The 27,957-nt window shown below is 39.7% G+C and overlaps 1 protein-coding gene across 1 annotated transcript in view; it reads right to left on the bottom strand.

Annotated features, from left to right (window-relative positions):
• rarab (retinoic acid receptor, alpha b) overlaps positions 1–26,882 on the bottom strand; it is a 51,788-nt gene extending 24,906 nt beyond the window's left edge. The window contains exon 1 of the mRNA XM_030781226.1: positions 26,705–26,882. Within this exon, the coding sequence (XP_030637086.1) occupies positions 26,705–26,882 (178 nt within the window). The remainder of the gene's footprint in view (positions 1–26,704) is intronic.
• Positions 26,883–27,957: the final 1,075 nt, after the last annotated feature.

The raw sequence follows: 27,957 nt of genomic DNA, 5'->3' as shown, positions 1-27,957 counted from the left end.
TCGATAAAAAATGGTGAAACTCCCTTGTGCTACATTATTATTGTGTAAATGCTATCAACAAACTGAAAATTAAAATCAATCTATGGAACTTCTAAAAAAAAGTTAACAGTACAATTAATGAGTGCTAGATTTCTCTATGAAGTTTTTAACACTTTACGCAAAAGGACAAATATTCAGGTGTCAGATGACGATTTACAAAATAAAGTGTAAGGTTGATTAATGACATAATTTAATCTGCAGTTTTCTGAGGAGGGTATAAAGAGACAATAGTGAGATGCATAGGGATGCCCGATCCGACTTTTTCAGTCCTGCCGATGCTGATACCGATACCGATACCTAGGCTTTAGGTACTGGCAGATACCGAGCATATATATATATATATATATATATATATATATATATATATATATATGTATGTATATACATATAATTGTTATTTATTATTAAAATAATAAATAATCGTGCACCAGCAACTAAATTTGAGAAGCTTTCCTGTCATTTCTGTTGCTTCCACACTATCATTTGGAAGTTTCTCATGTCTTTGCAGTGCACCCGACAAAGCTTTTTGCTTCTTCAAATTGTCCCCTTTTTTTGTTTGGTTGAACTTGTGGTGTTTTCTTTGACATAATGCCTCTGGATGTGATTGCCCTGTCCACACTAACCCGAGTAAATTTGAAAAGGCATAATTATATCTCCGTTTAGCCCTTCCATCCACTCTAAAACAGCGTTTTCTGCCACAGAAAATGATACTTTTTGAAAACACCCTCTGAGGTGCATAATTTTGAAAATGCCAGGTTCGCATTGTAATCTGGACCAGGAAACAGAGAGTTTCAGGAACAATGATGTATGGTTGCCATGACACTGGCGAAAGTTTGTGCTCAAGACACCAAAACAAACATGATGGGCGAAATGCAGTCAGTGCTGCTCTGTCTATCATATTTGCTAATCTATCTTCAATTTCAGATCATCATACTGTACAGTGCACATGCACTGCTCCAACATAGAAGATGAGCTTTATATTTGCTGTGCTTAAGAGGAGGAAAACAACCGCGATTCGAACCCTACATGGAGCCGCGATTTTGGACAGGACCTGGCCGAACAATTCATTGGTGGGACAACCTAGTAATAGTGTAAGGCGTTTCAGCATTTTGGTGTGGATGTAGAACATTTGGAAAACGTTATGAAAATGATAGTGTGTACGGAGAATAGAAATGAACTGAATATATTGGTCTCATAGATCGGCCCTATTGTCACCAATACACGGATATCCAGCTATTTGAGTCAGTATCGGACCGATATCCAATATAAGTATTGGATCGGTGCATCCCTAGAGAGCCACTGCCAGTCACTGTTACAATAAAGCAGATTCAAATAAATGACTTTGCCACCAGTTGATACAAGCTGCTCATCAGTTTGCTTAAAAATTTCACATGTCACTGCTGCATTTAAGCAACACAGCCAAGCTCACGCCAGTACCTCTCTACAGCATGTGCCATAAACACAACCATCAATAAAATTATACTGCATTTACCAAAAAAAAGAGAAACAGATCAAGAGACCAAAACTGGAGTCAAATTTAACAGCCCAACTCTAACACCCATCAACTGGAGCTTTTGTACCCGTTCTCACTTCACACTTTAATTTACTATCTGTACCCTGAGGATGTGCTGTGAGTAACCCTGTAAAATCATGTGAAATTCCTCTGTTTCCAGCCTAAGTCAATAATCTCCTTGTCCCTTTCTAGATGAGAGAGAAAATGATGAAGGGAATCTTGAGACCCGATCCCACCCGGCAAATAACTGGAAGGAAAACTATAGGATAGTTGTTGTGGGCTGTAGGGGTCTTGAGGCCAGCTGGGCCTTTACAGTAGGGGTGTGCGATATAAATGATATCTTAATATTTTCTGGGATTTTGTCAATAACGATAAGTAGACAATATTTTGCATCCTTCAAAAATGTGTTTGTAAAAGTCTTAAATTGTACTAGCTCATTCTTGTTAATAGGATATTAATTGTTGTTTACTAATGATCTCAATGGAAACAACTTATTTAAGGAATGCGGGTCTTTTATACTGTACTTACTTAAAACTGAAGCATTCAAGTAAAAACAATACAAAACATTAGTTTGCAGATGATGAAACAAGTTAGTTGTCGAGCTGTCTAATGGCAACCGATTTCCAACACAGTTTGCAAATTGCCGTCTTTTGAGCAACATCCATCTTTTCAAGGCCAAACCACCTCCATTCAAGTGAGGATGATCCACGCCTAGTAATTAAATCGAACAACGTAAATTACAAGGCTGGTGGTATCTGTCTTGTGTCCTGGCACTGTTTGTTCACTCATATTTAACTTCAGTCTTGCATTTTTAGGCAGCTACACTAGCTTAACCTGTTGTGCGGTGACCATGTAAGCCTATACTAGCACACTGCATGCACTAGCACGTGCAGTAGTCCATCCTTACTAGGCTACATGACGCAGTGAATGCATGGACTCTCCAGGTGTGTTTTTGATTGGTTTTTGCAAAGTGAGTGACATACTCGATAATGTTAGCTTGCATGTCGTTAAAACAACAATTAAGATATTATTGTAGATGATGCTGTGGCACACCCCTACTGCACAGCATGTAGTTCTCTATCTTTACAACTGCATCAAGTCTTCCATATTCCAAGGTCTCTCCACTAAATGTCAACAGGTCACTGGATTAAGGGCTGACTCTCGCTAACTTGGCCCCTCCATCTTAAGTTGTACATGTGTTTGATTCTCTATGACCAACACCTAAACTCCAGCTCCCAACTGACTAGATTTGAGCCCTCTGATTTTTAGGCCCTCTCTCTCTCAGGATCCCAGACTATGGTTACTGGGACGAGTGGTGGAGATAGGAGATGACCTTGACTGCTGATATCGAAGCAAGCTGACTGCTTATTCTTACAGATGACACAGCTCGTAGAACCCCAGCGCATGTTCCTCATCTCAAATTTGAAAACTTCATGGGTAAAGGGCAATAACTTTCCACAACACTTCCTTTCCTGAAATACTGGGGGCTAACTTAGAGAAAATGTTAAAATGCAGGACATTCTGCCATTCAATGTAAAAAAGATCCTGTGGGAGGTGAAGCGATCTGTGAAAGATTTATCCTCCCTAAACCCAGACTGCTCCCTCCTAAGCCTCTCAGCCAGAACTCGTTCAGTTCTGCCCAGCGTAACATAACAGAGAGCATCACTCGGAAAAAAACAGCAACACAATCCATTCAAACTCCTCAAAGTCATATGGCTGACCTCTCTTTTGTACCATGACCAGCCTATTACTCTTTAGATGCTTACTCAGTGTTGCAGGATTTATTCCATAACCTAGACAGTCAGTGGAGTCACTCATACATATTTATACTTCTCATAATACAAATAACACTCATAAACACACACACACACACACTCACACACACACACATATATATATATATATATATATATATATATATATATATATATATATATATAGGTTTTTATCAATATCAGATCGCTTTCACCTTGTTAGCGACCTGATCAGTGATCTTAGCCTTGACATGATGGGTTTGTGTGAAACTTGGTTAAAGCCAGACATTTTTCTCCCTTTAAATGAAGCTTCCCCCCCTAACAATTCCTGTTCCTGTGCTGCTAGGGCAGCAAAGAAAGGTGGGGGTGTAGCTCTAATCTATAATACTAAATTTACTCCTAACACCCTTAGTTTACCTAATTTTGACTCCTTTGAGTTGCTCTCTGTGAATCAATCCGGTACTGCCTCATCTTTTCTTATAGCAGTGCTCTATCGTCCCCCGGGGCCCTATAGTCAGTTTCTAGATGAGTTTTCTGAATTTATCTCAGTTATTCTTACTAGAGTGGATAAAATCCTGATCTTGGGGGACTTTAATATTCACATCAATAACAATTCTGATTCACTTAATAAAGCTTTTACAGCTATCACAGAAACTTTTGGCTTTAAACAATATGTCTCACGTTGTCGTCTCTCCTTACTCCGCTGCCCTCTCATTTTCTTATTACTTTCCAAATAACTCTTCCGTTCATGCCAGTTGTCTCTACCTCGATTCGTAGCTGCTGTTGCATTAATGCTTCCACCACTGCTGCGCTCACTGATCTGTTTCCTACTGCTCTCAACTGTTTCAATGATCAGCAAAGATCTTTGAACAACTTGAAGGACAGCATAAATTCTACCCTTCGTAATGTACTAGATATGGTAGTACCATTAGCTATAAAAAATAGGCGTAAACACTTAACACCTTGGTTTAATAATGAAACCCGTGCACTGAAGCAGGTGTGTAGGAAATTGGAACAAAACTGGCGGGCAACCAAACTAGAGGTTTTCCGCCTCGCATGGCACGACAGCCTGATAGATTATAAACGCGCTCTCTACACAGCCAAATCCGCGTATTACTCAACAATAATTAATGTTAACAAAAACAACCTCAGGTTCCTTTTTGATACAATATCTAAACTTACCCAGAATCACTTCCCTCAATCTAGCCCTTTTACTGCAAACGATTTTGTTCGTCGTAATATTCAAATTAATTTATCAAATCAGACTGCCTGCTTGCTCTCCGTTACTGCACCTAAGATTAGTCAGGATGTGCACCCTTAAATCAATTTAACTCTATCTTTCTAGGCGCGCTGTCCAAATAGGTGCACTCTGCTAAACCAGCTTCTTGCCTCCTTGATCCCGTACCTGCTAAACTTTACACAGAGCTTTTCTCGGTTCTTGGCCGAACAATCTTAAACACTCTAAATATGTCACTTAAGTCTGGTGTTTTACCCTCTGCTTTTAAAATAGCTGTGATCAGGCCTTCACTTAAAAAAACGAACCTTGACCCTGAAGCCTTAAATAATTATAGGCCAATCTCTAATCTCCCGTTTCTTTCAAAAATACTTGAAAAAATTGTAGCTGCTCAGCTGATAGCCCATATGTCCTCTGACAGTCTGTTTGAAATATTTCAGTCACTAATTTCAGAGTATATATTTCAGAATATTTCAGAGTAACTAATGATCTTTTACTAGCCATGGATGCTGGTGCTACTTCTGTTCTTATTCTGCTTGATCTGAGTGCAGTATTTGACACGGTTGATCACACTATACTGTTAAAGCGCCTGGAAAACCAAATTGGCATTCGTGGCCTGGCGCTCTCTTGGTCTAAATCTTATCTCTCTGAGAGAAAGCAGTGTGTCCACTATAATAATGTGACCTCTGAATACCATGAGCTTAACTATGTGGTTCCTCAGGGATCAGTCCTTGGCCCTCTTCTATTCTCCATTTACATGCTCCCTTTGGGTGACATCATTCGTAGTTACAACATTAACTTCCATTGTTATGCTGACGATACTCAGATTTTCTTACCTATCCAACACAATGGCCGCTCTGAATTGGCTAACCTTTAGGCATGTCTTTGTGCTATTAAGGGTTGGATGTCTTCAAATTTCCTGATGCTTAACGCAGGCATGACTGAAATGCTGGTCATTGGTCCCCCTACGCATAAGCATCTTTTTAGTGATCTTACTCTACATTTTGACAACTGCATCATCTCTCAAAACTCTTCAGCTAAGAACCTTGGTGTGATTTTTGACTCTAGTCTCTCGCTAGTCACTCATATCAAGAACACAACCAAAACTGCCTTTTATCACCTCTGTAATATCGCTAAAATTAGGCCCTTTCTAAGTATGGCTGATGCAGAAACCATTGTTCACGCATTCGTCACGTCTCGCCTCGATTACTGCAATGTTCTTTACTCTGGTCTGCCTGCCTCTAGTACCAATAGTCTTCAGCTGGTCCATAATGCTGCTGCTAGAATTCTGACTAGAATGAGGAAGTTTGATCACATTAGCCCTGTCCTGGCTTCCCTTCATTGGTTCCCAATTCATGCAAGGGCAGATTTTAAGGTCCTCTTATTAACATACAAAATTTTTCATGGGCTTGCGCCTTCCTACCTGTCTGACTTAATTACATCCTATAACCCACCTTGCACCCTGTGCTCTCAAGATTCTGGAATATTAGTCATTCCAAGAGTTAAAAAGAAGTCCGCTGCCAACCGAGCCTTTTCCTACCGCTCTCCCTTCCTCTGGAATGGTTTACCTACAGAAGTTAGGGAGACAAACTCTCTCCATACCTTTAAAACGAGACTAAAGACCTATTTTCTCGAACTTATGCATGGTATAATTTTGATTTGACTTTGTTATGGACATGTAACGCCCTTTGAGACTATAAATAGTGATATTGGGCTCTAAATAAAATTATTATTATTATTATCGTAATACTAATAACACTCATAACACTCATATATATACTGATTATAGTACTAATAACACTCATATACTGACATATACTGATCATGATACTAATAACATTCATACATTGATCATAATACTATAAATAGGCACAAGCGGCGATGGTGGGCCCTCGCACCTCCGCCAGTTCGCGACCAGTGACATTTTGTCATCCAACAATGAACTCACAACTGATGTGTAATCCAAATTACATGATCATAGCAATAGCTAAAAGGATTTCAGTTTAAAAATCACAAAACCACATAGTATACCCAACCCACTTGCTGAGGTATTGGCAAAGAAACACAGATATTACTGTTACATTAATGTTCATGTGTCTCTTTAGAAAATACAGACGTCAGTGTCATGATTCTAAATACAACTACAAAAAAAGGAAAACCTTTTGACATGTAAATGTCAAATGTCATTATGCCCAATGACTTTAAACACTAACACATCTTTACACAACACCTGCTCACGCAACCTGCAATAGTACCATTTTTATATGCTGTGTAAATATGTCAAAATGTCAGTTTTGTACAACAAGTACAAGGACACAGTTTTGGCATGCAAGTCATAATGCTCAAACTGTAAACATTTTGCGCAGTTTAACCTTCATGAGCGAGTGTGTGATGAACTATCACACCCTTCTTGTGTTCCGCATCACATTACATGCAACGTTTAAGATTGTAAAGTTATGGATGCATTTGAACTATGTACAGAATCATTGTGAATAACAGGTTATAATTTGCTACACTGTATGGTCAACACCATTAAGAATTCTTTGATCAAGAGAAGGTACTGACACAGCCTGCACCTCATTTTGGACTTTTAGTTTGACATGTCTTTGTGCTCCTGTTCTGTGTCTGTCTCCGCCCCTCATCTGTTCCTGTTTGTCTCATTTATTAACTTTGTTAATTTGTACCGATCATGTTTTGCCCTGTTTAGTTCTCCCTCTGTATTTAAGCCCTTGTGTTTTGCCTTGTCCTTTGTCTATCTTTGTTTTGAACACACTGTTTTGCTGCACCTTTTGTTATCGGTTTGCACCTGTATTTTGATCTTTTTGTAAGTAAAGTCCTCCTTTTGTCACTTTCATCATCGTGTCTTGCACTTGGGTCCTGCACTACTCCACTGCGTGACAGGTACTAACAGAAAATGCTACACCTCATAAATCAAGGTTATTCGTAACATGTCTGGGACAGCACTGGCTTGCCTTTCAGACCAAAAAAAGTGACGGCCCTAAAGCGTAGACTACATAACGTAAACAGATTCCTCATACTTGTATTGCTTACAATTGTCATGCACTAGAATAGAAGCTAATTTAGTAATCCATCAGTCGGAGGTGGACAAAGTACACAACCCCATCACTGGAGTCAAAGTGATACTCCTGGTAAAATATTACTCCAATACAAGTAAAAAGTTGTTCAGTTAAATATTTACTTGAGTTGAAGTACTGAAGTACTTGCTTTTAAAAATACTTAAGTATTCAAAAGTACAGTTTCTTTTCAATGTCAACACATTGTTGTATTGTTGCCACAATGCATTTACAGAGCCTAATGACTCTGAAACAACCTACTGAATGCACTGACTTACTTGTAGAACCCATAGAATAAAAAGCTTGTGTAGTATGCTACAAAGCCTATAGAAACACAGTTGAATCGAATGCTTCCTCTATAGAAGACAGTGTATAGCTTCAGTTGAACAGGTGCTAGGTTAATTCAGATTGGTCTTAAAAGGATAAGCACGTCATAATGTTGTGGGCTAAGTTAATTTTACTTCTGTAGCATTGCCTGAAATATGAAACAGCTGGATGACCCTCATGGCCGCTTGATTCCTGCACCCCCTCGTCTTACTGGGACCGGGTCCTACGTGAATCCACTTCCCTCGCATGACCTTACTAATAGTACTGTGTTTATCTGACAAGATTAAAACTTATTTCTGAAAGGACTTTTGTCAGTAACGTTAAAGCCCAATTTATACTTCTGCTTCGAATCTACACCATAGGTATGGCATAGGCTCTGCGTAGCCGCATACCCTACACCGTAGCCTGACACGCACCTCCCTAGGAATGTAACTACGCGCTGCGACGTGCATTGAAGCAGACCACAACAACTGTGATTGGTCCACTTGGTAGCATCACCCTCCTTCTGCTCAGTCAGTTCAATGGTCGTACACACCATCTCCTCCGATATCTCCTCTCTTTTGTGTGTTGCAGTAATTTCAGTAAAAGTAACTGTTGTTCAATATTTATTAGCTCCAACTCCAAAATGATCCGCTCAGTTTCAGTCTCTGTTGAACTGAGTGCTCGTTAAACTAGTCCTTCTTTTGATTGCAAAACTTGTTTTACAGATATTGCTGCAAGGACTGAATTCTGATTTTTTATTTAACATTATTCTTGCAATTGTTTGTAATGCACAAAGAAAATCAACAAAGTGGCATAGAAATCCCTCTGCAAACTGGCAATTTGGCGATGTAATTACAGAGCAATTCAGACACACTACACAGAAGTATAAATCCTCACAACGGTGTAGGAGACTTGTGTAGGCTCCGTGTAGAGCCTATGCAGAAGTATAAATCAGCCTGTAGGGTAGGCGGCTACACAGAGCCTACGCTGTACTTAGGGCGTAGATTCGACACAGAAGTATAAATTGGGCTTAACTCAGCGTTTTTGCTAGCTAAGTATTAGTATGCGTCGGCAGTGGATTCACACAGGACCTGATGTTATATCCCAAATGGTTCCCAGGCTAACTGGTTTCCAGTGCTTACATGCTGTGTTAACAGCAGCAGTTGTGGTCTGCCTCTGTCACCAGATTCATCACACATTCACAAACGTATTAATCGCGATTTTCAGGTCGCAACTCATGTCTACTGCGGCAAATATTATTGTAAGTGAGCAGTGAGCACTACTTCACAGCCACCTACAAAAGAAGTTAGGCGAACACAGCATGCGAATGCGTGCAGGAAGCAGTTAGCTTGAAAACAAGTTGATTTCAAAAAGCTCAAACATGGACTTAAGATATGGCCATGGGTGCCCTGGTGAGGAACCTTTATCTTTATCATCTTCATTTGCCATAGTAGCAGCCACCAGTAAAACTGCCAAGTTCAATTGTTAAAAAAATTCAGCATTTTTCTCCTGTGACAAACACAATGTGGCCTATCACATTTTAGAAAAGAAAATTCATCCGCTGATTTCAAAGCTGTGCTTCAAAGTAACAAGTAAGGAGAACCTTCATGGAAATGTAGCGGAGTGAAGAGTACAATATTTGTCTTTCAAATGTAGTGGAGTAAAAGTCATAAAAAATAGCTCAAGTAAAGTACAGATACTCGAAAAATGTTCTTAAATACAGTACTCAAGTAAATGTATTTAATTACTGTCCACCCCTGATCACAGTAGCCTGAAGATGTGGCTTTAACATAAGCCAGCTAACAGCATAGACATAGTCTGCTGTTAGACACCATAGCAAGCGAATGCTACAGCCTCAGCTGTTTCATTATGTACGATGTTTAAAGCTCACCGTGGGCTGTCATAACATGCTATTCGTTCCTAGCAATAAATTAGCTGTAATGATCATCCAATCTGAATTTGATGTAATTAATCGTCCATACATATTGTGTTCATTTGAGACAGCATTGTTTTATATTGAAATATGTTGAAAATAGATCTACAAGTGTTGTGCATTGTGACATTAGGCTACATGGTCACAGCTACAGCAAAAAGCATTTGGGTTTATAAACAGAATCAGTTCTATGTGAACCAAGCAATCTCCCCAAAATTTTGATCTTGACTATACTGTGCAGACTAGTAGAGCCCTCACAGATCTTAAGTGGCAATGGCATAACTACACCAGTGGGAGGCAGTAATGCCCTAAACCGTGCCTAGTCTGCCGGAAAAAAAAGAAGATTCGCCGCAGGCTTTGTTGTCATCAACCTGTGCCAGCAATTCATCTAGAAAACGTGAGCTCATGCTGCTTTGTTTGGAAATGAAGAAATGGTTAAAAGCGCTGCACATAACGAAGAGGAGGAGGAGTTGGTAAAAAAGGCTGGACCAAATTTCATGATAGGGGCATGATTTAAAAAGTCAGAAAACGAGCAGAAAATGATAATCTGCAAATTATGTCAGTTGACAGTGGTTGCATTGTGCATGTTGGGGAAAAAGTTCCTGGCCTGCTGCACTTGAATTTACTTTTCAATTTGATTGTATGCTGCTAGATTTTATTGTATTTAAGGGTACAAGCAATGATACCAAGTAAACATGCACACTGCAATGCTGCAAGGAGAAGTTATTTTGGACTATAAAGAAGCAATCATGACAGTTCCTGCAATACTGTAAGTAAAGAAGAGTTACTTACTTGGAACTAATTTTGCATTTTGAGAGTTTCATTGTGTTTGGGTTGGTTGGGGGAAAGAAACCTCCTGTCTTGCTGTACTTGAAGTCAGTTTTTATTTTCACTTTGTGCAGCTTGATTATATTGTATTTCATGAAAAAGTGATTTTCAGAGAAGGAATGTACTTGAGAAAAGGTTTTGTGTTTTTTTTTTCAATTTATTATTGCAGTTTGGCACAATAACTGGTCTTAAAATGCCACTGTGCTATGTGAAATATGTTGTAGTAATACCGTTGTCATGACTGTGGGGTGTCATTCCTTTTTTGGCCATAGGGGTCCTCAGTCTTTTTGTTTTGTCCTTGTCACATGTTCAGTTTCCCTGTTGTTCATTATTGATGTGTGTATCACCTGTGTCTTGTCTTGGCTGTCTATTTAAACCATGGTCTTTTGTTCACCCGTTGCTTAGTCTTTGAGCCATTTTCCCTGCATTTCTGAGTCCTGCTTCACATAAGATATCTGAGTTCTTGTTTTTTGTTGGACTGTGTAGTGTTTTGCTTTTTGGAGAAACGTTTTTGTTTGCCTTTTTGGATTGTGCCTGTTTTCACTTTTTTGCTTGTTTTTTTCCTAATTGATCTCATTTCTGTTTTTCTTTTTGGATTGAGCTGCCTTCTTTTTTTCTGGACTTTTGAGATTTTGTGTTCCATTAAAACCCTTTTTGAGATCTACCTTCTCTCACGTGTCTGACTCTGCAACTCGGTTCATTCTAATCCTGGGTGGAGCATTTATTGGTGGTTCGGCTTCTGCCCTGGCAACTCGGGTTCGAAGCCCACCAGGTCTAGCCTTGTGACAACCGTTAAGAGTACAATAATAGTTGCCATGCACTTGCCATACCAGTGCTTTACCCTTTCAGAAGCGTGTATTTTGTATATAGTGTGTATATCTAAGGTGAATTTTCCTCTTCTCTCAAAGTGAGTATAAAATGACTAATGAATGTGTTCTATGTGCTACTCTGTGGCAGGCATAACCTGGTTCTGAAATGACCATTTGTGCAGTTCTTGGAAACAGTTCTGAGATGCTTCATGCACCACAGCGCTAGACTGATGGGCAGCTCTTGATTCCATTGAGTGCCTGACTCTCTTCATGCAAGAGTGCAAAAGAGGCAGAGGTTCCTCTATCCATTTTATTTTTGCTACATCCTTTCTCACTTACTGCTGAGTTCCCTTGAGAACCAAAGGACCTACTTGCTCTGCAGTGTTCATGAGTGGCATATTCTCAGTCATCCTCACCCAGTCATCAACACAGATTTAACAGCCACCCAAACTCCATCCATTAAATGCAGAAGAGTCAGGATTCATCTCAGTTTTCAGCTTTAATAAGATGCCGCGATGCATTCATGAATTCGGAGTGAAACTGGTAGTAATACAATAGGAAGGAATGAGAAATCAGATTCTGAATACTGTACATTAAAATGCTGTGCTGACAAAAATAAATAAATATAACAAAATAACTACTCTCTCACTCTCACTCTTTATCTAAGTCGCTTATCCCAATTTGGGTCGCGGGGGGTGCTGGAGCCTATCCCAGCGCTCATAGGGCGAACAAAATAACTATTCAAATGTAAATAGTTACTCTTGAACATATTGAATGAACTCTAAACATATGCATTTTTACAAATAAAGTATGATTTGTTTTACAGCTAAGCAATTACGAAAAAAGAAAAAAAGTACTTTCTCTTTTACAAGCATCCAAATGGCACTAGCTAACTGCATAGCAAAGGAATGGGACAATTAACAAACTGTGCTAACATGCTAATAATTACAACATTCCTAAACATTAAAACTCTTTACAAAGTTATAAATGCATCATCATCGCATGTATTCCCTGTGTAATTTCAATGGCACACACAGAAAAGTTTACAGACGATGCTTTTGCACGCACGAAACAAATTATGGCAGGGGATTAAAGGAGAACAGGTCTGCTACAAGAGAAATGTGGTCAATACTGAACTCACTTCCTTCTTTTACAGTTTAAGAGGTCATAGCTATAGTGCCTCCTGCTGTGAAAATAACACTGCTAGGGGGATCCAACAAAGGCACATGGGCAGAATAGAGACCATTCCATTCCCTGGAATAGAGGAGGGGGGAGGGGGCAGGAGAGACCTATGCTTTTAAACTGTGGCTCCTTCAGAACATTCTGAGGGACTATTACTGTGTTAATGAATACACATAACAATAATAATAATAATAATAATAATTATAAAAATATTAATAATAACCCAGAGCATGTATGTGTGCGTTTTAATGAAGTGGTTAGTTCCCCTGAGCAGGCAGCTAATAAGAGCAGATATGTTCAGTTAGTTCAGTTAGGTGTCTGAGAGGTCATGAGCGCTTGGCCAAGCCACATGTCAGGGTGGAGGCATCCCACTGCCTCATCACTGATGGAGGGGATCAGAGGGAATTCCCTCACACGTTTCTATCAGACAGCTCTTCAGTCTTTTGGCAGTACAGCAGGTGAAGAGATCAAGGCCCAGGAACGGCTAATGGCCCCATTTTATCACCCCCTTTCCTGTCAGCCTGAGGTCATGTTAACCGAATATTTTCCATCATTGACTGAATATTTTTAACAATGATGGAAAAATATGAAGTCCTTCCTTCATTTTGACAGATTAGAACACCGAGGGTGATGTAAGTACCATAAATGAATATGGCGAGTGTCCATGTCTATTGTCTAGTTTTGTCTTTGATCTCATGTGCATGGCCTCGTGTAGCTGGCTTTAGCCATTGCATTGGTAGGCTATATCGCTACATACCACTGCAAAATGTCACAGCAGCTGTGTGTCCACAGTTTCTTTAAAAAGTCCAATAATTGCGATGACGAGGTGAAAAAAGAGGGATTGATGCAGTGGAGGATTAAGGACAAGTAAGTAATACTCATACGTTTATCAGGCAGCTAATGTTATGGGGCAAGCAAGTGGCAGCAAGGAGGTAAAGAGGGAGTGCCAGGTTCAGTGGGAGCAGGAGTTCACTTGGCTCATATTTTAATAGTTAACAGTCTAATATTGTAAAACTACATTGTTCATATTTGCCTATTTAGACCAGTAGCATAGCCAGAAATATTACTTTAGGTGTGCCGGTGGGATATAAGGTATGCAAGAACTAAAGCAAAAAGTGATCTGTTGATCAACCATAACAGTTTTTTTTTACTTTTATTTTAAGATCTCATTAAAACATTAGGGTATTTACCTACTATCAGTTTTATGCATTTATGCACAGCAGGCTACTGGTTTTGTTTACTGTTGCTTTGGAAGCCCTAAGATGCCATGAATTTACATTTAATTTAGATTCCTTTTTCTTGTGATAACATCTTATTTTTCTTTGTTTTCTTGAGATGTTATTTATGCCATTATCACGAAATAATGAAACTTTGTTTTCTCAAGATAAGGACATAATTAATTCGAGATCTCGAGAAAACAACTGTTTTCCTGTGATAACAAAATAATAGCCAAGTGGCCTGTGCTTTGCTGTATGTTGTTCAGTGTAACCAATTACAGGAGAAGCAGCACACTCTCTCTCAAACTTGTAGAAAGGTAGAGAGGGATACCCTGCTCCTCAGACGTTGTTACCCTGAATGCCATCCCACACTGGACAGGCCACCTCACTGACCTATAAATTCGCTATCAAGAGAAAACAATGTAACGTTTTCCTGAGATATTGAATTAATTATCACGGGAAAACTAAGTTTCATTATTTGGTGATAATTTGGTGAAAACAAAGAAAAATAACACATTGACACGAGAAAACCGAATCAAAATTAAAATGTAAACTGATGGCATCTTAGGGCTTCCATAATTTCTTCATTTAATGCTGTAATGATTTTCCAAATAACTTTATAGCACAACTGTTGCATGAAAGCAATGTCAAACCTGGAGTTGTGGCGACTGCAATGGTCTATAGTGACGAAAACAAATACCGCTATAATTTTCCTCTGCATTTATTTGAGGCAGACATTTATTTCAATGAAAGGGTCGTGCATACCGGTGATTACAAGAAGCCTGCATTTATTGGAGACTTGGCTATTACTGAAAGTTTTACGGTATATACCATCTCAGCTTAGGTGCATGACATCCCTCTCACAGCAGCAAATGTAATGCTTCAGTTCACCTTGGCCGTTAAAAGGAAGACAAAATGCCGAACGCATAGTGACAGAACCATTTAAATCAAGCCGTTACAGGAGAGAGAAAGTCAAGACAAACTGGTTGAAACAGAATAACAGAATCCTTAAAAATTAATGCCCTTAATTAAACCAAAAGACATGTGTTGCGGTGCAATGCCGTCCATCTCAGCAGAGAATGGAGAAATGTGTGGCTGAGTCCTTCTCGAGTTATACTCCCCCAGCCCCCAGCTCCCAGCCCCTGGATATTCGAATATTCGCTGTTGATTACTACCAAAGATTTGGAGCCCAAAAATGGTATTCGGGACAGCCCTATGGAACAGGCTATAGAAAGATTTATTTTCTTCACACAGATCGTACGGCTGTAGAAGGAGAATGCGTGTTTTCATACTTTGACAATGTTTCCATACCACATTCATCTCCGTGAATTGAGAAGGGCAAGGAAAATTGTGATTTCCATTCTATGCACTACTGGCTGTACAAACTACCTCGGGGGGGCTATATGACACTAGGTGGAACAAACTGTAACTTGCACTACTGTCTGTTCAAAATAAATGAAAGAAACTTATGCAACTTATGCCTTATGAAACTTATGCCTTATGCATTTGGGGGGGTTTGTTGCTTTTTTCCCCATACTGAACCATGATGTCCAAACTGTGGTGTGAATTGAATGACTTCTGTGTACCGTTACACCCCTAGTCAACAATCAGAATACTTAAAAATGAGAGCAAATATTCCTATTAAAAGCTCTGTACCTTTTGCAAAGAACCAGTGACTCTCTGCCAGACAGCGACACACTGGCTACATGATTTTGTTTACCCAGTAGATCACAAGGCCATGTACATTCAGCAAGTAATGACTAAAAAACAAATAGTATTGTTAAAACTGAAACACATTTAGAGTTCCATTACATTGGTTTAACAGTACATTACATCACCCCTGGTCACTGCTTGCTTGATGCTGCAGTGTTCCTACAAAATACCAAATATACTGTTGTAATGATCATCATTACAACAGGAGCTAAACGATGTGTTGCGTCTTATTTTTCCGCTGGGTCCTAGTTACATTCTCATTGGAAAATTAAGCGATTAAAAATGGCAAATACAAACAAATATTTGTATTGGGACTGATATTGTGATAACTGCGGGAGTAGAAGCGCAAGCTCCCTGCAAGTGATTTTGTTTCAGTTGACATTGTGTTGATAGCAGATGTTAGGCCTTGGGGATCTTTTGTTTATTTTGTTTATCAGTTCATCTGCATGCGTTTTCGCTGTCCATTAAGCAGTGTAATTGTTCTTTTCATATGCTTTTGTACAGTTATGATTACAGACTCTCCACCTCACTACACTCATATTTTGAGCGCAATTCATTTGCCAAAAAAGAGACAAAACTCACAATAAACAGTTAAAGATGCATTTGACCGATAGCATTATTATTATTATTTTGTTCAAATTTTCTATAGATATCGCAATAATAGCATTATTGTGAATTATTTTGGCCACGATAATCATGTAGTGAAAATCTGATATCATGACAGCCCTAGTAAGAAATAATAAGATATATATATATATATATATATATTTTTTTTTTTTTAAATTTACAGCTAACCCATTCATTGTTATGATTACGCTGGGTGTGTCAGCTTTAGATTTAGATGGCACAGGCACAATGGCTGCAGCGTTTTTAGTGGCCTCTGCTGTCACTGCGGACAAAAAAAATAAAAAATTCATCCATCTGCTTCGTGTGGTGTTGACATGAAAAGTGACCGCACGGTCTGTGTCTCTGTTCATCTTTTCTCTCCATGCCCTTATAAATGCAAGATCTATAAGCCTGTTCAGTATATTAAATTATTAAAAAATGAAAATGAATGAATGAAAAGTAAATGCTGTTAAATGTCTTATTATCATTAAAAAATGAAAATTAAAATGACGGGTAATAATATATTATGACGGAATTTTTACAACTGTGTCTGTGAAAATGATGGACAACGAGAAAGCGTAAAGCAACATCTGCTGCCAATGCATGTGTATTGTTATTGCTTCTTTGACCCTTCGCTTTAGTGAGGAATGTAGCAGTAAATTTGCCCTCCACCTAAGGCATGTAGTAGTGGTACGTGTGACGCTCTGCTCTGTAAATCAGTACGTTTAAACAACCTGTCACTGGGAGGCACTGGACTCTTTGTCTGTTATCGGGAAAGAGAAATTACCGTAAACACACCGTGTTCCCCCTGTTTTCACTGACAGACATTGCAAGACCTTACATCACACTACCATTAGATTCTGTAAGGGTGCAGCTAGTCATATATGTAAACATCATTCATCAGCTATTACTACCTACCAGTCGTAAATATTGTGTATTCCGAACTTGGTGTCAAAATACTTTGAAAAGTGACATAAAATTAGCATTTCTCACAGATAATACAGGGGTAGCCCAGCAAAAGGAGTGGGGTTTGAATTAACAATAAGGAGAGCCAATTTTTTAGATTTAATAGAAGCCACAAAACCCATTTTATGCCAGATATGGTGGGATTTGGACATGATTGTAACTGCTTGTATGAAGGCATTGCTGAATACCTGCATTCTCAAGAGAATGAAGCCACAGCACTTTACAGTCTTTAAAGGGAGATCTTAAACATTTAACTTATGTTACATATAAAACAGAAGACGTTACATATAAAACAGAAGACCACTGGGGGAGAAGAAAACCACTCACTAGGAGAGCCATGGAGAATCGGGAAGAAGCTGGAAAACAAGCACTGAAAGTTTGTCCAACAGAACAAACAGTAACGATTGATTCCTTGGGTATTGTCAGGATGTAGAACTGTAGCCGGAGCATGCAGTTCATTTTAACTTGATGTGTGCACACAGGCACTGATATAGTGGAGCCAGCATTTCTGCTCAGAAACGTAGTGTCCCTCATAGTGTCCTGCTAAAGTCTCTGTGGCATTTCTCAAGAGGCCTTAAAATTCAAGTCAGTGGTCGGCACACAGGGCAGAGTGGTCTGAAGTTCTGCCAGACATTCAAACTTCATCTACTCTGTCTATGACACTGGAGTCCTCACATCTCTGTGAGAACACGCCCCTAAAGCAGTGCTCCACAGGAAAAAATCTCGAAAGACCAAACTTCATCCTAAAACACGGATGGTCATCTCTGGTCTCTGAGACCAGAGACAATAACCAAGGACTCCAGCATAAAGTCCTGCCCTTAATTGTCCCATCACTATTTCTCTGCTCACTGCAGCATTCGGCAAACCACCTCAGGCTCCTCTGCCTTAATAAGCAGAAAGACAAAAGACCAAGTAACTGAATGGCTAAAAGGCTTCTACATTGAGTGTCTCCTGAAGTGACTCATCATTACTAAGAAGAGTCCAACTAAAAGCTACAACCAAGGTTGTAAACGTTTACAGTTCATTTCTTTGTCTCACTGTGGATTAAACCAATTTGTTAGTCCCCCCCCCCCCCCCCCCCCCCCCCCCCCATATATTCACATGGTATAAATGCCATTTTGTTTTGACACTTTTGTGCACAGTCTGCTGAGGAGTTGGACTATTTTTGATAATGTTCAACAAGTTAAAAACAAAAAACATAGACAGCAATGTCTATGTTTTCACTCCTCCTAAACAAGAAACAATTTTCTGCCGGACAGAGGAGAGCCAGTGAGGAGGCAGAAAGTAAGTCATATAAAGATAATGTCTACAGCTATACCTAAAAGCTACATATGAACAACATGACCCTCCACAAATTTATCAAAGCGCCTGTGACCAAACATCACTTAGCTCATAGCTCCTTAGGAAGCCCTGCTATAAAAACAGAGACAGCACAGATCTTGTTTTGAAGAACAAAGTGTTTGAGTCGCTGAGCATGAAAAATATACAGAAGCTTATGCAGAAGAGAGGTAATGGATGGCCAAGGTGTTACAAAGCTAAAATTGTCTTCATTAGATGTTTGACACACGCTAACAGGGGTAAAATGTACTGGATCCTCAGGCTGATCTGGGCCCAACCAGAGAAGTGCACAGTAATCGTCTCAGCGTTAGTATACTTCAAAAAATCCAGTTGACACTCACTCCTGTAAAAGAAAGAGATTCGCTCATGGGCATCAGTTTGTTTTGAGAAGTGCTGGGGACAACGCCAGGATCGCCTTTAAAAGCTGCTTGCGCTTTTTATGTACGTTACGATGCTATAACGTTAGCCGGCTTACATGGATGACATAATACATCACATTAAGGTAGACGCATTTGCGTCTTTTATTCTAGTGTTTTGAAAATCACTGTCATGTAAAACAATAAAAAGTTTATGAAAGCCACATAACCAACATGTCTAAGTTACGTTTTTGAAGCACACCACCTTTTTTGTATGTTTTCCCAAATACTGAGACCGTGTTAGACCTATGGATAGGCTATCGCGACAAGTAATGCTGACATCAGTGCCGACATCAACAAGGGTCTCACTGGTAGAACTGACTTCCATTGTCAGCCACCAAACATCCTTACATTATAGACTGACAGCTGAGTGCAATACAGTCTCTAGAATAGATGAAGGATATCCCAGAGGCGAATGCAAGCGCTCATGGGGTGAAAGGTAGGGAAACACCCTGGACAGGTTGCCAGTCCATCGCAGGGCAGACACACAGACACACACACATTCATACTTAGGGGCAATTTAGTGTCTCCAATTTGCCTAACCTAACCTGACCTTCTTGCTGTGAGGCGACAGCGCTACCCACTGCGCCAACGTACCACCCTATTCACTATTAAGTTCAGCTCATTCAAGGCTTCCCCGTGACCCTAATTAGGATAAGTGGCTTTGAAAATGAATGAATGGATGAACTAAACGCTTTCAAGAAGTGGTGGGGACAAAATGAGCCATGACCAAAAGTGGTGGGGACAGGTCCCCAGTATAAATGACACCTATGGATTCACTCTCATAGGATGAGAGGCAATGGAGCAATGGTGAGGTTTGCTTGTCTTACACAGGCTTTTCCATTCTGTCATCACTTCACAACACTCGCACTGAATCATGCCTTAGCCTGGGTCTGTGAGATCTGCAAGGTCTGTGAAATGCATTCAGTTGTGAGCATTGTACAACTTTATACAGGGCCTTGTAGAAAGTGGGAAAGAGAGAGAGGAAACAAGAGAAAGGCAGAGAAGCCTGTAAAGTGGTTTCTAAGACACTAGAGATAAAATCAGCCAGCAACGTAAATGCTGACACAAAAACAGTGAGAGAGAGAGAGAGAACACAAATGTTCTTTCTGTGGCTGAGGCCATTTAAACATCAACATCATCTAACACCTGCAGTTTTAATGAAGCCTGATATTTTCTGCTCTGTGTATGTGTGTATGGACCTGTTTCGTTCATAGGTACAATGGAAAACAAGAATAATGAAGCAGAAAGAGATGGAGAGAAAGGGCAAAAAAGAACTAGTCAAGAGAGGCTGAAGCCAAGTTCATCTGTGTGTGTGTGTGTGTGGAGGGGGGGGTTAAGGGTTAAGACGTTGACCTCATATTTGACTTTTACTTGCTCAGCAACACAGTGCCTGACTGCTCCATTCCTAACAACAGCTGTATGTCGGACAGCTCACACACACAAACACACACACTGCAACAAAATCCTCTACATTTCCAGACAGATGAAAACTATGATGCAGTTAAATGCATTTTAGAGTATTTCTGCATTTTTCTGCATTACCCACACATTCAAGTGCTTACAGGTCACTGGCCCTCTCGTCCTGTGCCGGCCCATTTTAGTGAAACTTCACATTTTCTGAGCCAAGACATTTGGTTAAAGCCTTCCTGTACTAGTGCTGATTAACCTGATAAACACTCCCAGTCCATCTTTCTCTTTCCTTCTACACATTAAGAGTCCCCTCATAACCTCAGCAAAGTTGTTCTGGGTCTGCTGGGGCAGTCTCATCTGGGCAGACTATGTCTGAAACAGGGTCGTAATTATAATATATTGGGGGGAAACCCAACCCCACCCCATATTCAAATATGCTCAAAAAGCCCCCCCCCAATATATTGATATAAAAAATATAAATAATAATAAAAAAAATGCCATGCCACGACAGGCAACCACACACTGCCGTCCAAAATAATCATTACCAAATGTAATCATAATCATACCTAAACTCTGTTAATGTTCCCATCAGTTGTTGATGGGACACTTATTATTCTAAGACCGTACCAATAACAACACATTTCAACCAGTACATAAATCAAAAGGTAACATTAACATCAGTATGTCATTTTGCGCTGAACTGTAATTGTGGAAATGAATAATGTTTTGCTAAAAAGTGTCAGTAATTGCATGGAGCGGAAACAAATGTTTTTGGTGAAAACGGGCCAATTTGCGAGTGCTAATCAAACAACCATCACTAACATTAGCTGGCATAGTTAAGTTACCCGGAAAGTTAATCAGCCACACATTCTCCCAGTGACCAACAATGGTGCTCACGAGCGTCAACTAATGTTAATGTCTTTATTATGTTATATTACTCAGAAAGCCCACATAAAGTCTGAATAAAATGTCTGTCATTTATGCTGCGCTGCATGTGTGATTTATGTAGACTGTAGTAGCTTTCATTTATTGCATATTTGTGTAGTATACTGTATATAGTTGTACTTGCTTATGATAAATAGCATTATCAGTGCTTATTTGATTAAAGTGCAAGCAGTTTTTTATCAGTCAGCTTTCATTCACAGTCAGTGTCATCATGAGCAAGAGGAAGGGTGGCAGTGACATTCGTCAGTTTTTTGGGCAGACTCAGACAAGAAGAAAAGTAAGTTGAGAGCAGTGAGAAAATGAGTCCAATGAGATGATAGAAGTATACAGTAGTATAAGAGATGAGTACAAGAGATGTTTCTTGATATAATAATCATTGCTATTTAGATCAGAAATGGTTAGTAATTAATTCCTGGACATCATGGCAAGAAACACCACTTGTTTACTGATAATATTTCTTTCATGTTCATTCTGGTCTGTTCAGACTACAGAGAGCGAGGGAGAGAGAGCATGATGATGCCAAAAGGGCAGGTAAAGCAGGTGACATGGAGAAAATATTGATGGTTTAGACCGAATAATGACATCACAACAGACTAATCCTAATGTACAGACTCCCGTTTGCCTCCACATGTGTATCAACATTCTTTCTAGTCACTAGTTTACTGATAATATTTCTTTCATGTTCACTCTGGTGTGTTCAGAGTAAAAAGAGAGAGAACATGATCATGCCAGAGTAGGGAGAGCAGGTGACATGGAGGTGAGTGAGAAAAGGAGCAAATATTGATGGTTAAAGTGATACTGCAATCAAAAACTGACTTTTCCAGTTAAAAATCAATGCTATGAGTTCGAATATGATCATGGAGCACTGTTTCAGTCTGAAAGTCTCATTTGTCACATCAGACACAGGGTGAGAGAGGGAGAGTAGGGTGGGATTGGGTGTGGCCACAGCAATGTGTCGTAGCTTAGTCTGGGGTACTGTGCAGTTGTTTTGTTTTTTCTGGGGGGTGGGGACCCGCAGACCCTTCGGCAGATTTGGTTCCCCCCAATGGTGACTCCATGGCTCCGGCCTTGGTCTGAAAGAGCACACAACTGAATACACACACTCTTATGAGCAAGGACATGCCAACACAGTTACAGCAACAACACAGTCAATGCACAGCATGTCAGAGGAAACCAGTGCTTTTTACTGTCCCGTCAATACGGGTACATAACAAAAAAATATATTCTATAAAATGTCAGTGTAGTTGTTGCCCAATGTGGGGAAATAACACAGTCAATCCAAACTAGATAATCCCAACAAAAACAAAATAAGTAGAGTTCCCTCCTTTGTGCCTCCTTAAAATAGCTTTTGCCAAACAGAAACATCACTTTGGGTTGATTTGGAATAGAAGGCATGGAAAGTAACACTGCCAACAAAGAGGAAGAGTAGTGAAATGAACATCCATCATCTGTCATTTGGTCCAGACTTGGATTTAAAAACAGTGACCTTTAACAAATCAATGTCACTCCTAAACTGTGTAAATGGTGTGTTGCAGCAAAGGGTGAAAACACAGGTAACATTTTCACACATCTAAAGAACAGCCATGCTAGCAAACACACCAAGTGTCTCAAAAAGTGATCCACAGTGGCTTTTGACACAAACCAAGAATCAAAACTAAATCATCTTTAACCCAAAGTAAAATCACCAAATAGTGGTGGGCGGTACACCAGTCGGTTAATTCGGTATACCAATTTTAATTTCCCATACGGTATGAATTTTTGATATACCGCCATACCGTAGCATAGCTGAAACAACAGCTGTAACGATTCAATAGGCAGCAAATTACATAATATTTTTCGATGATAGAAGCGTTATGGAGCGCTGTGCAGAGGGTATTGAGAGTGGACCCCTATTAACTGTGCATACCCGTCTTACTAACTGTTATAACTGTTATAACACAGCAATTAATTATAGGGATGGGCACTTCAACCCGAAATACTATTCGATATTCAATGGGAACCATATTTCGAAGGTCGCCCGCAAAAGAGGAAAATTATACTTATTTCTGTATTTCTCATATTGCGATGTATCAGTATTAATACAGCTAAAAAGGTGCATGTGTGAGTTTGTCGTTTCAGCATCAGAACAAACTGTTTAATACATCAGGGAAAAATGTGCACTGACCTCACCTAAGCCATAATGATACTGATAATGATTTTGAACTTGTCTAAATTCTGAACATACCTGAGTGACAGCAATGCTGACATGAACATTAATTTTTAACACGTCCATCTTCATAAGGGCTAATCTGAGCAACTGTTCAGGCCTATAGCCTATCCCATATTTTTATTTAGAAAAATGAGCATTTCCACATGGGATGAAGACGTGAACGCAGTCTGTTTACAATAAGTCCTGCCATGGTAAACACCTTCTCTGATGGCACAGACGTTGCGGGTACACACAAGTATGCCCTTGCTAATTTTGCCAGTCGGGGATATTTCTTTTTGATAAGTAACGCGTTAAATACTAGCAGGTGCTGGTAAAAACAAGCGAAAATATATTTTTTAAGACAAAACAATAGGCACATAAACTATTTGATTTTTTATCATTTACTGACTATTCGAAAATAGACCAATTTGTAACACATAAACAATTTGTAACAGTAATAATTGTATGTTTACAATATTACACCGCTGAAGGGCATACTGGGTGTTGGCTGAGCAATATATCCCTTTTGAATACTTGAATACTGTATATTGATGGATAATATTAATGCACATTAAAATTTCACATTTTAATGTGCATTGTGACTGATCAACAGCCATTTCAATACTTGAATACCTTGATATTGCAAATTAATATTAAGTTTGTTTCTTACTTGTGCAATAGAACATTTGAGAAATATCTCTTTGGATATTTAAACACTCTGAGTATTTTAGGTCAGTTTAGTGTTTATAGAACTATCTTAAAATATTTTTAAAAAAAAGGAAGCAATGTTAAAGTTGTTGGCTTATCTATTTATTTTTAAGTTCTATATACGTTTGCACAATAAAATTTGTTTACATTCTGCAACTGTTTCATGCATACTGATTCCTTCATATGTTGTATCATTTTGTGGGCCCATGTAAACCCTATAGTAATCAGAGCCTTCATTATATACAAGATGAAATTAAAATGTTTCAGACAGTAGAATAAGCCACTACAAGCCTATATAAAGGCCCAGTCATGCCCAGAAAATAAATAAATAAATAAATAATAATACTGTGATATACTGTGAAACCGCCAGTCTTAAAAAATACCGTGATACAAATGTTTGGTCATGCCACCCATCCCATATATATATATATATATATATATATATATATATATGGGATGTATGGATGTATACTGTGATGTCTATAGAAAATAATGTGATTTTCAATTTGGTTCAATTTGGTTAATATAACCCAATGCTATCTCTTACTGTTGTCCAGTTCTGCACACAGACAAATCAGAATCTTAAAAAAAAACCCAGAAATCCCACCTTTATGTCTTTTTGCTCACCCATCACTGAGAGCACTGACATGTTCTAACAGTCAGGGTGATGAAGGAACCTTCTGCTCATAAAGCCACCATATAAATGATGCTGCCCAACCCCATCAGACTATGGTCTGGGACTGACCTTATGGATCTGTGTGTGTGTGTGTGTGTGTGTGTGTGTGTGTGTATATGAATGTGTGTGTTCGTGTCTGTGTGTGTGTGGTGCAAATAAATAAACATAAATAAATGCATAGATAAACAGACAGATAAATAAACAAATAAATAACCCACATAACTATGTTGAAACCTGTGAAACATAACCAGCATGCCATCTCTCTTCTTTCACTTACCCGTCTTCCTCCTTCTCCTCCTCCTCTTCCCTGCCCTGTGTCCCTGTGAATACAGGACAGACTGCTGTCCTGTGGGGGCCCCTGATGGAGCTCCGCCTTGAGGCCATGGCCCGCAGTTACGACTGCTCCTGCTTTCTCTTTAATGCCCTCCTTTCCTTGCCTTTTCGAGTATGCAGTAACAGAGACACTCCAAGCCCTGGCTCTGTCAAAGGATTTAACTGCTTCAGATTCACAGCCTTTCTTTGTGAGGACACAACACTCTAATGAGGCTCATTTGCTGCAGTTCTGATGACATATTTACTTATGGGGGCCATGGGAAGAGACAGATACATTGCCCTATCAATGTCAGATAATATATGCAACACTGCCAGTTCTGATGGATATCCAGTTTTTCCACTGGTACTTTATCAAAGTATGGTAATACTGCACCATAAGCCTTAAGCAGTCAGGCCATTATAAAGCAGCAGGTGCCACACTAAGATCACAGACACACTCTTCCTTTGAACCAGTTCCATGTGTTGTGAAATCTCTGCTTCTGGTTCTCTGAAGACAGAACACTAGGCAGTGCCAATTCACCAAGCTCTTGTGGCGATCCTGGCTTGCAAGGTGACTTTTTTCAAAAGACACCTAAACTCCAAACTCAGACTCAAGATGAGTTACACAGCTAACAGGGTAAACATTGTGGCTGGTAAAGTGTTCTGAAAGACCCCCTGGTCTCCACCAGTGCAAAAACTATGTTAGAGCAGCTAGCTAACAATACTTCAACCTTCCACACAAAGAAAGAAATGCCATGCAGTCTCATCATGACTGACCTTTCACCCCTTTCAGAGACAGAGCATAAAACAGAGAGCTACATAAGGTTTATTTTGGGTATGTCTACACCCTGACTATGTTCACACCAGTCTATAACGATGAACGCAACATGAACTTCACATGAGCACAGGGGATTACAGTCATTACGGCGATGCCACGCAACAATAACTTAGACTAGCCCACAATGTATCGGAGCTGAACGCTGTGCCATTACTGTGGTTTTAAGTTCTTCACTTCAGTTCACTCATACTTTTCCGTGTTTGGACTGAGCTGTTTCCACAACAAAGTTAAAAATGCCGATTCTAGGCAAACCAGTGTCAATCCAGCTTGTGTCGTAGTGAGTTTGCAGAAGGAGAGCAGAAGGACAGCACCACATTGTCGCAAGAGAACAACGAAACAAAACCGACCTTTCATGAATTCGAATACACGAATGCAGTTTACACTGTGCATCAACCAAGCGGACAGCATCACGTGCGCGCTATCCTTAGATCACCGTTACCCGTCTTTCAAAACTGGCAGCGGAGTATTGCGGATGAACAGCCTGTTCACTGCAAACGGTCACATCAACTGGCGCGTTGAACAGCTAAACCCTAACTACTCCATCCCCAACCTCTAATCCCCTTGTAGCCATTGAGGTAACCGACGCCCGCTTACAAATATGTTGAAAGTATTTAAGAATCACACTGGTACCCATGTTCAGAATGGAATGACGTTCTGGGAAAAAACAATCAGACAAATCTTAAGACCACGTACAGTGATGTGTGCTGCTCCAATGCTGGTCTAGGTGTGAGGCACCGAAGGTACGGGGAGCTCCAGACTCGAGGCCTTTATCCAGGATAATACATCCGCGGTTTTGATGATAGTAATCCATAGTTAAAAACGGATTTGAGCAAGCAGCGAGTCCAACTACTTCTACGCTCTCATACATCATGCACTGCAAAATACCCTCCAGCAAAAAATGCCGCGTCGTTGTTGTGACCCAAATAAAAGATTCGAAATCGTTAGGTTTTCAAAAGTAGATGTACAAATATAACAATCCGCAGGACTTCAACTTGTAGGCGATGTCTCATTAATTACCAAAACCCCAGTTTTACACTGAACGTTGACAGTCTCGGTTTTAGGACATCAAATGGGGCTCGTCCAGCCGTTCCTGTGCTCGTTCAAAAATTCCAAATGATATAAAACGGCCATTAAAGTGGTAATGTTCACAACAAATATTCAGATCAATTGCCATTGCTCAATGAAAAACGTCATATTCAGTGTTTCTAACAGTTTTTTAAAACGTAAGACCAAACGCACTTACAAGATGTCGAAAAGTGGAAAAAGCATACCACTATCCCGTTCCGACAGAGGAGTGGTGGATTTCTGATAATAAGGCTATTTTGCAAAAAGGAAATTCTTCATCGCTGGCATCGTTTCCAGTGTCGAATGCATTTGGTAGAATTCGGGATTCAGAACGACTAAGCCGTCCACATAGACGTTATCCTAAACAGTAATCCCTTATTTCCAGGTTTACGGGCAGGGTACAGAAAGAACTTGTCTCACATTTAAATACACAAAAGACTGACAAAACCAATGTAATGCCTTTAACGCAAACTGTTGTCGCGTCTATGTTTGGTTATTCTAACTTGACGTTGACCATCCATCTCGTGGGATTTCTGATCGCTCCTCAATTTCCGAGTTGTCCGACGCCGCAATTTTTGACGAGTATCAGCAGCTGCACGGAATCTCCGCCCACACCGTCTGCCTTCGCTATACCTCCTCCTTCTCCCCTCTGTCCATGTAACCCTCTCATTGGCCTCTGATAAATGTAATCTCATTTTGTTATCCTATTGACACTTTCATGACGTTGACTATGAGGTACAGCTATTCAACTTAAAGAAGGTTTAAACATTGGGAAGCAACGTCTCTGGAAAAAAAAAAGTAGGAAAGTGCTAAGAATACCGTATACAAACGGGCACTACAAACATATGAGTTTCATTTAATATACAATGTGAGAACATAAT

Source organism: Chanos chanos, chromosome 8 (assembly GCF_902362185.1).
Source record: "Chanos chanos chromosome 8, fChaCha1.1, whole genome shotgun sequence".
In the NCBI taxonomy this organism is placed as follows: domain Eukaryota; kingdom Metazoa; phylum Chordata; class Actinopteri; order Gonorynchiformes; family Chanidae; genus Chanos; species Chanos chanos.
This window is presented reverse-complemented; position numbering and strand designations above follow the sequence as displayed.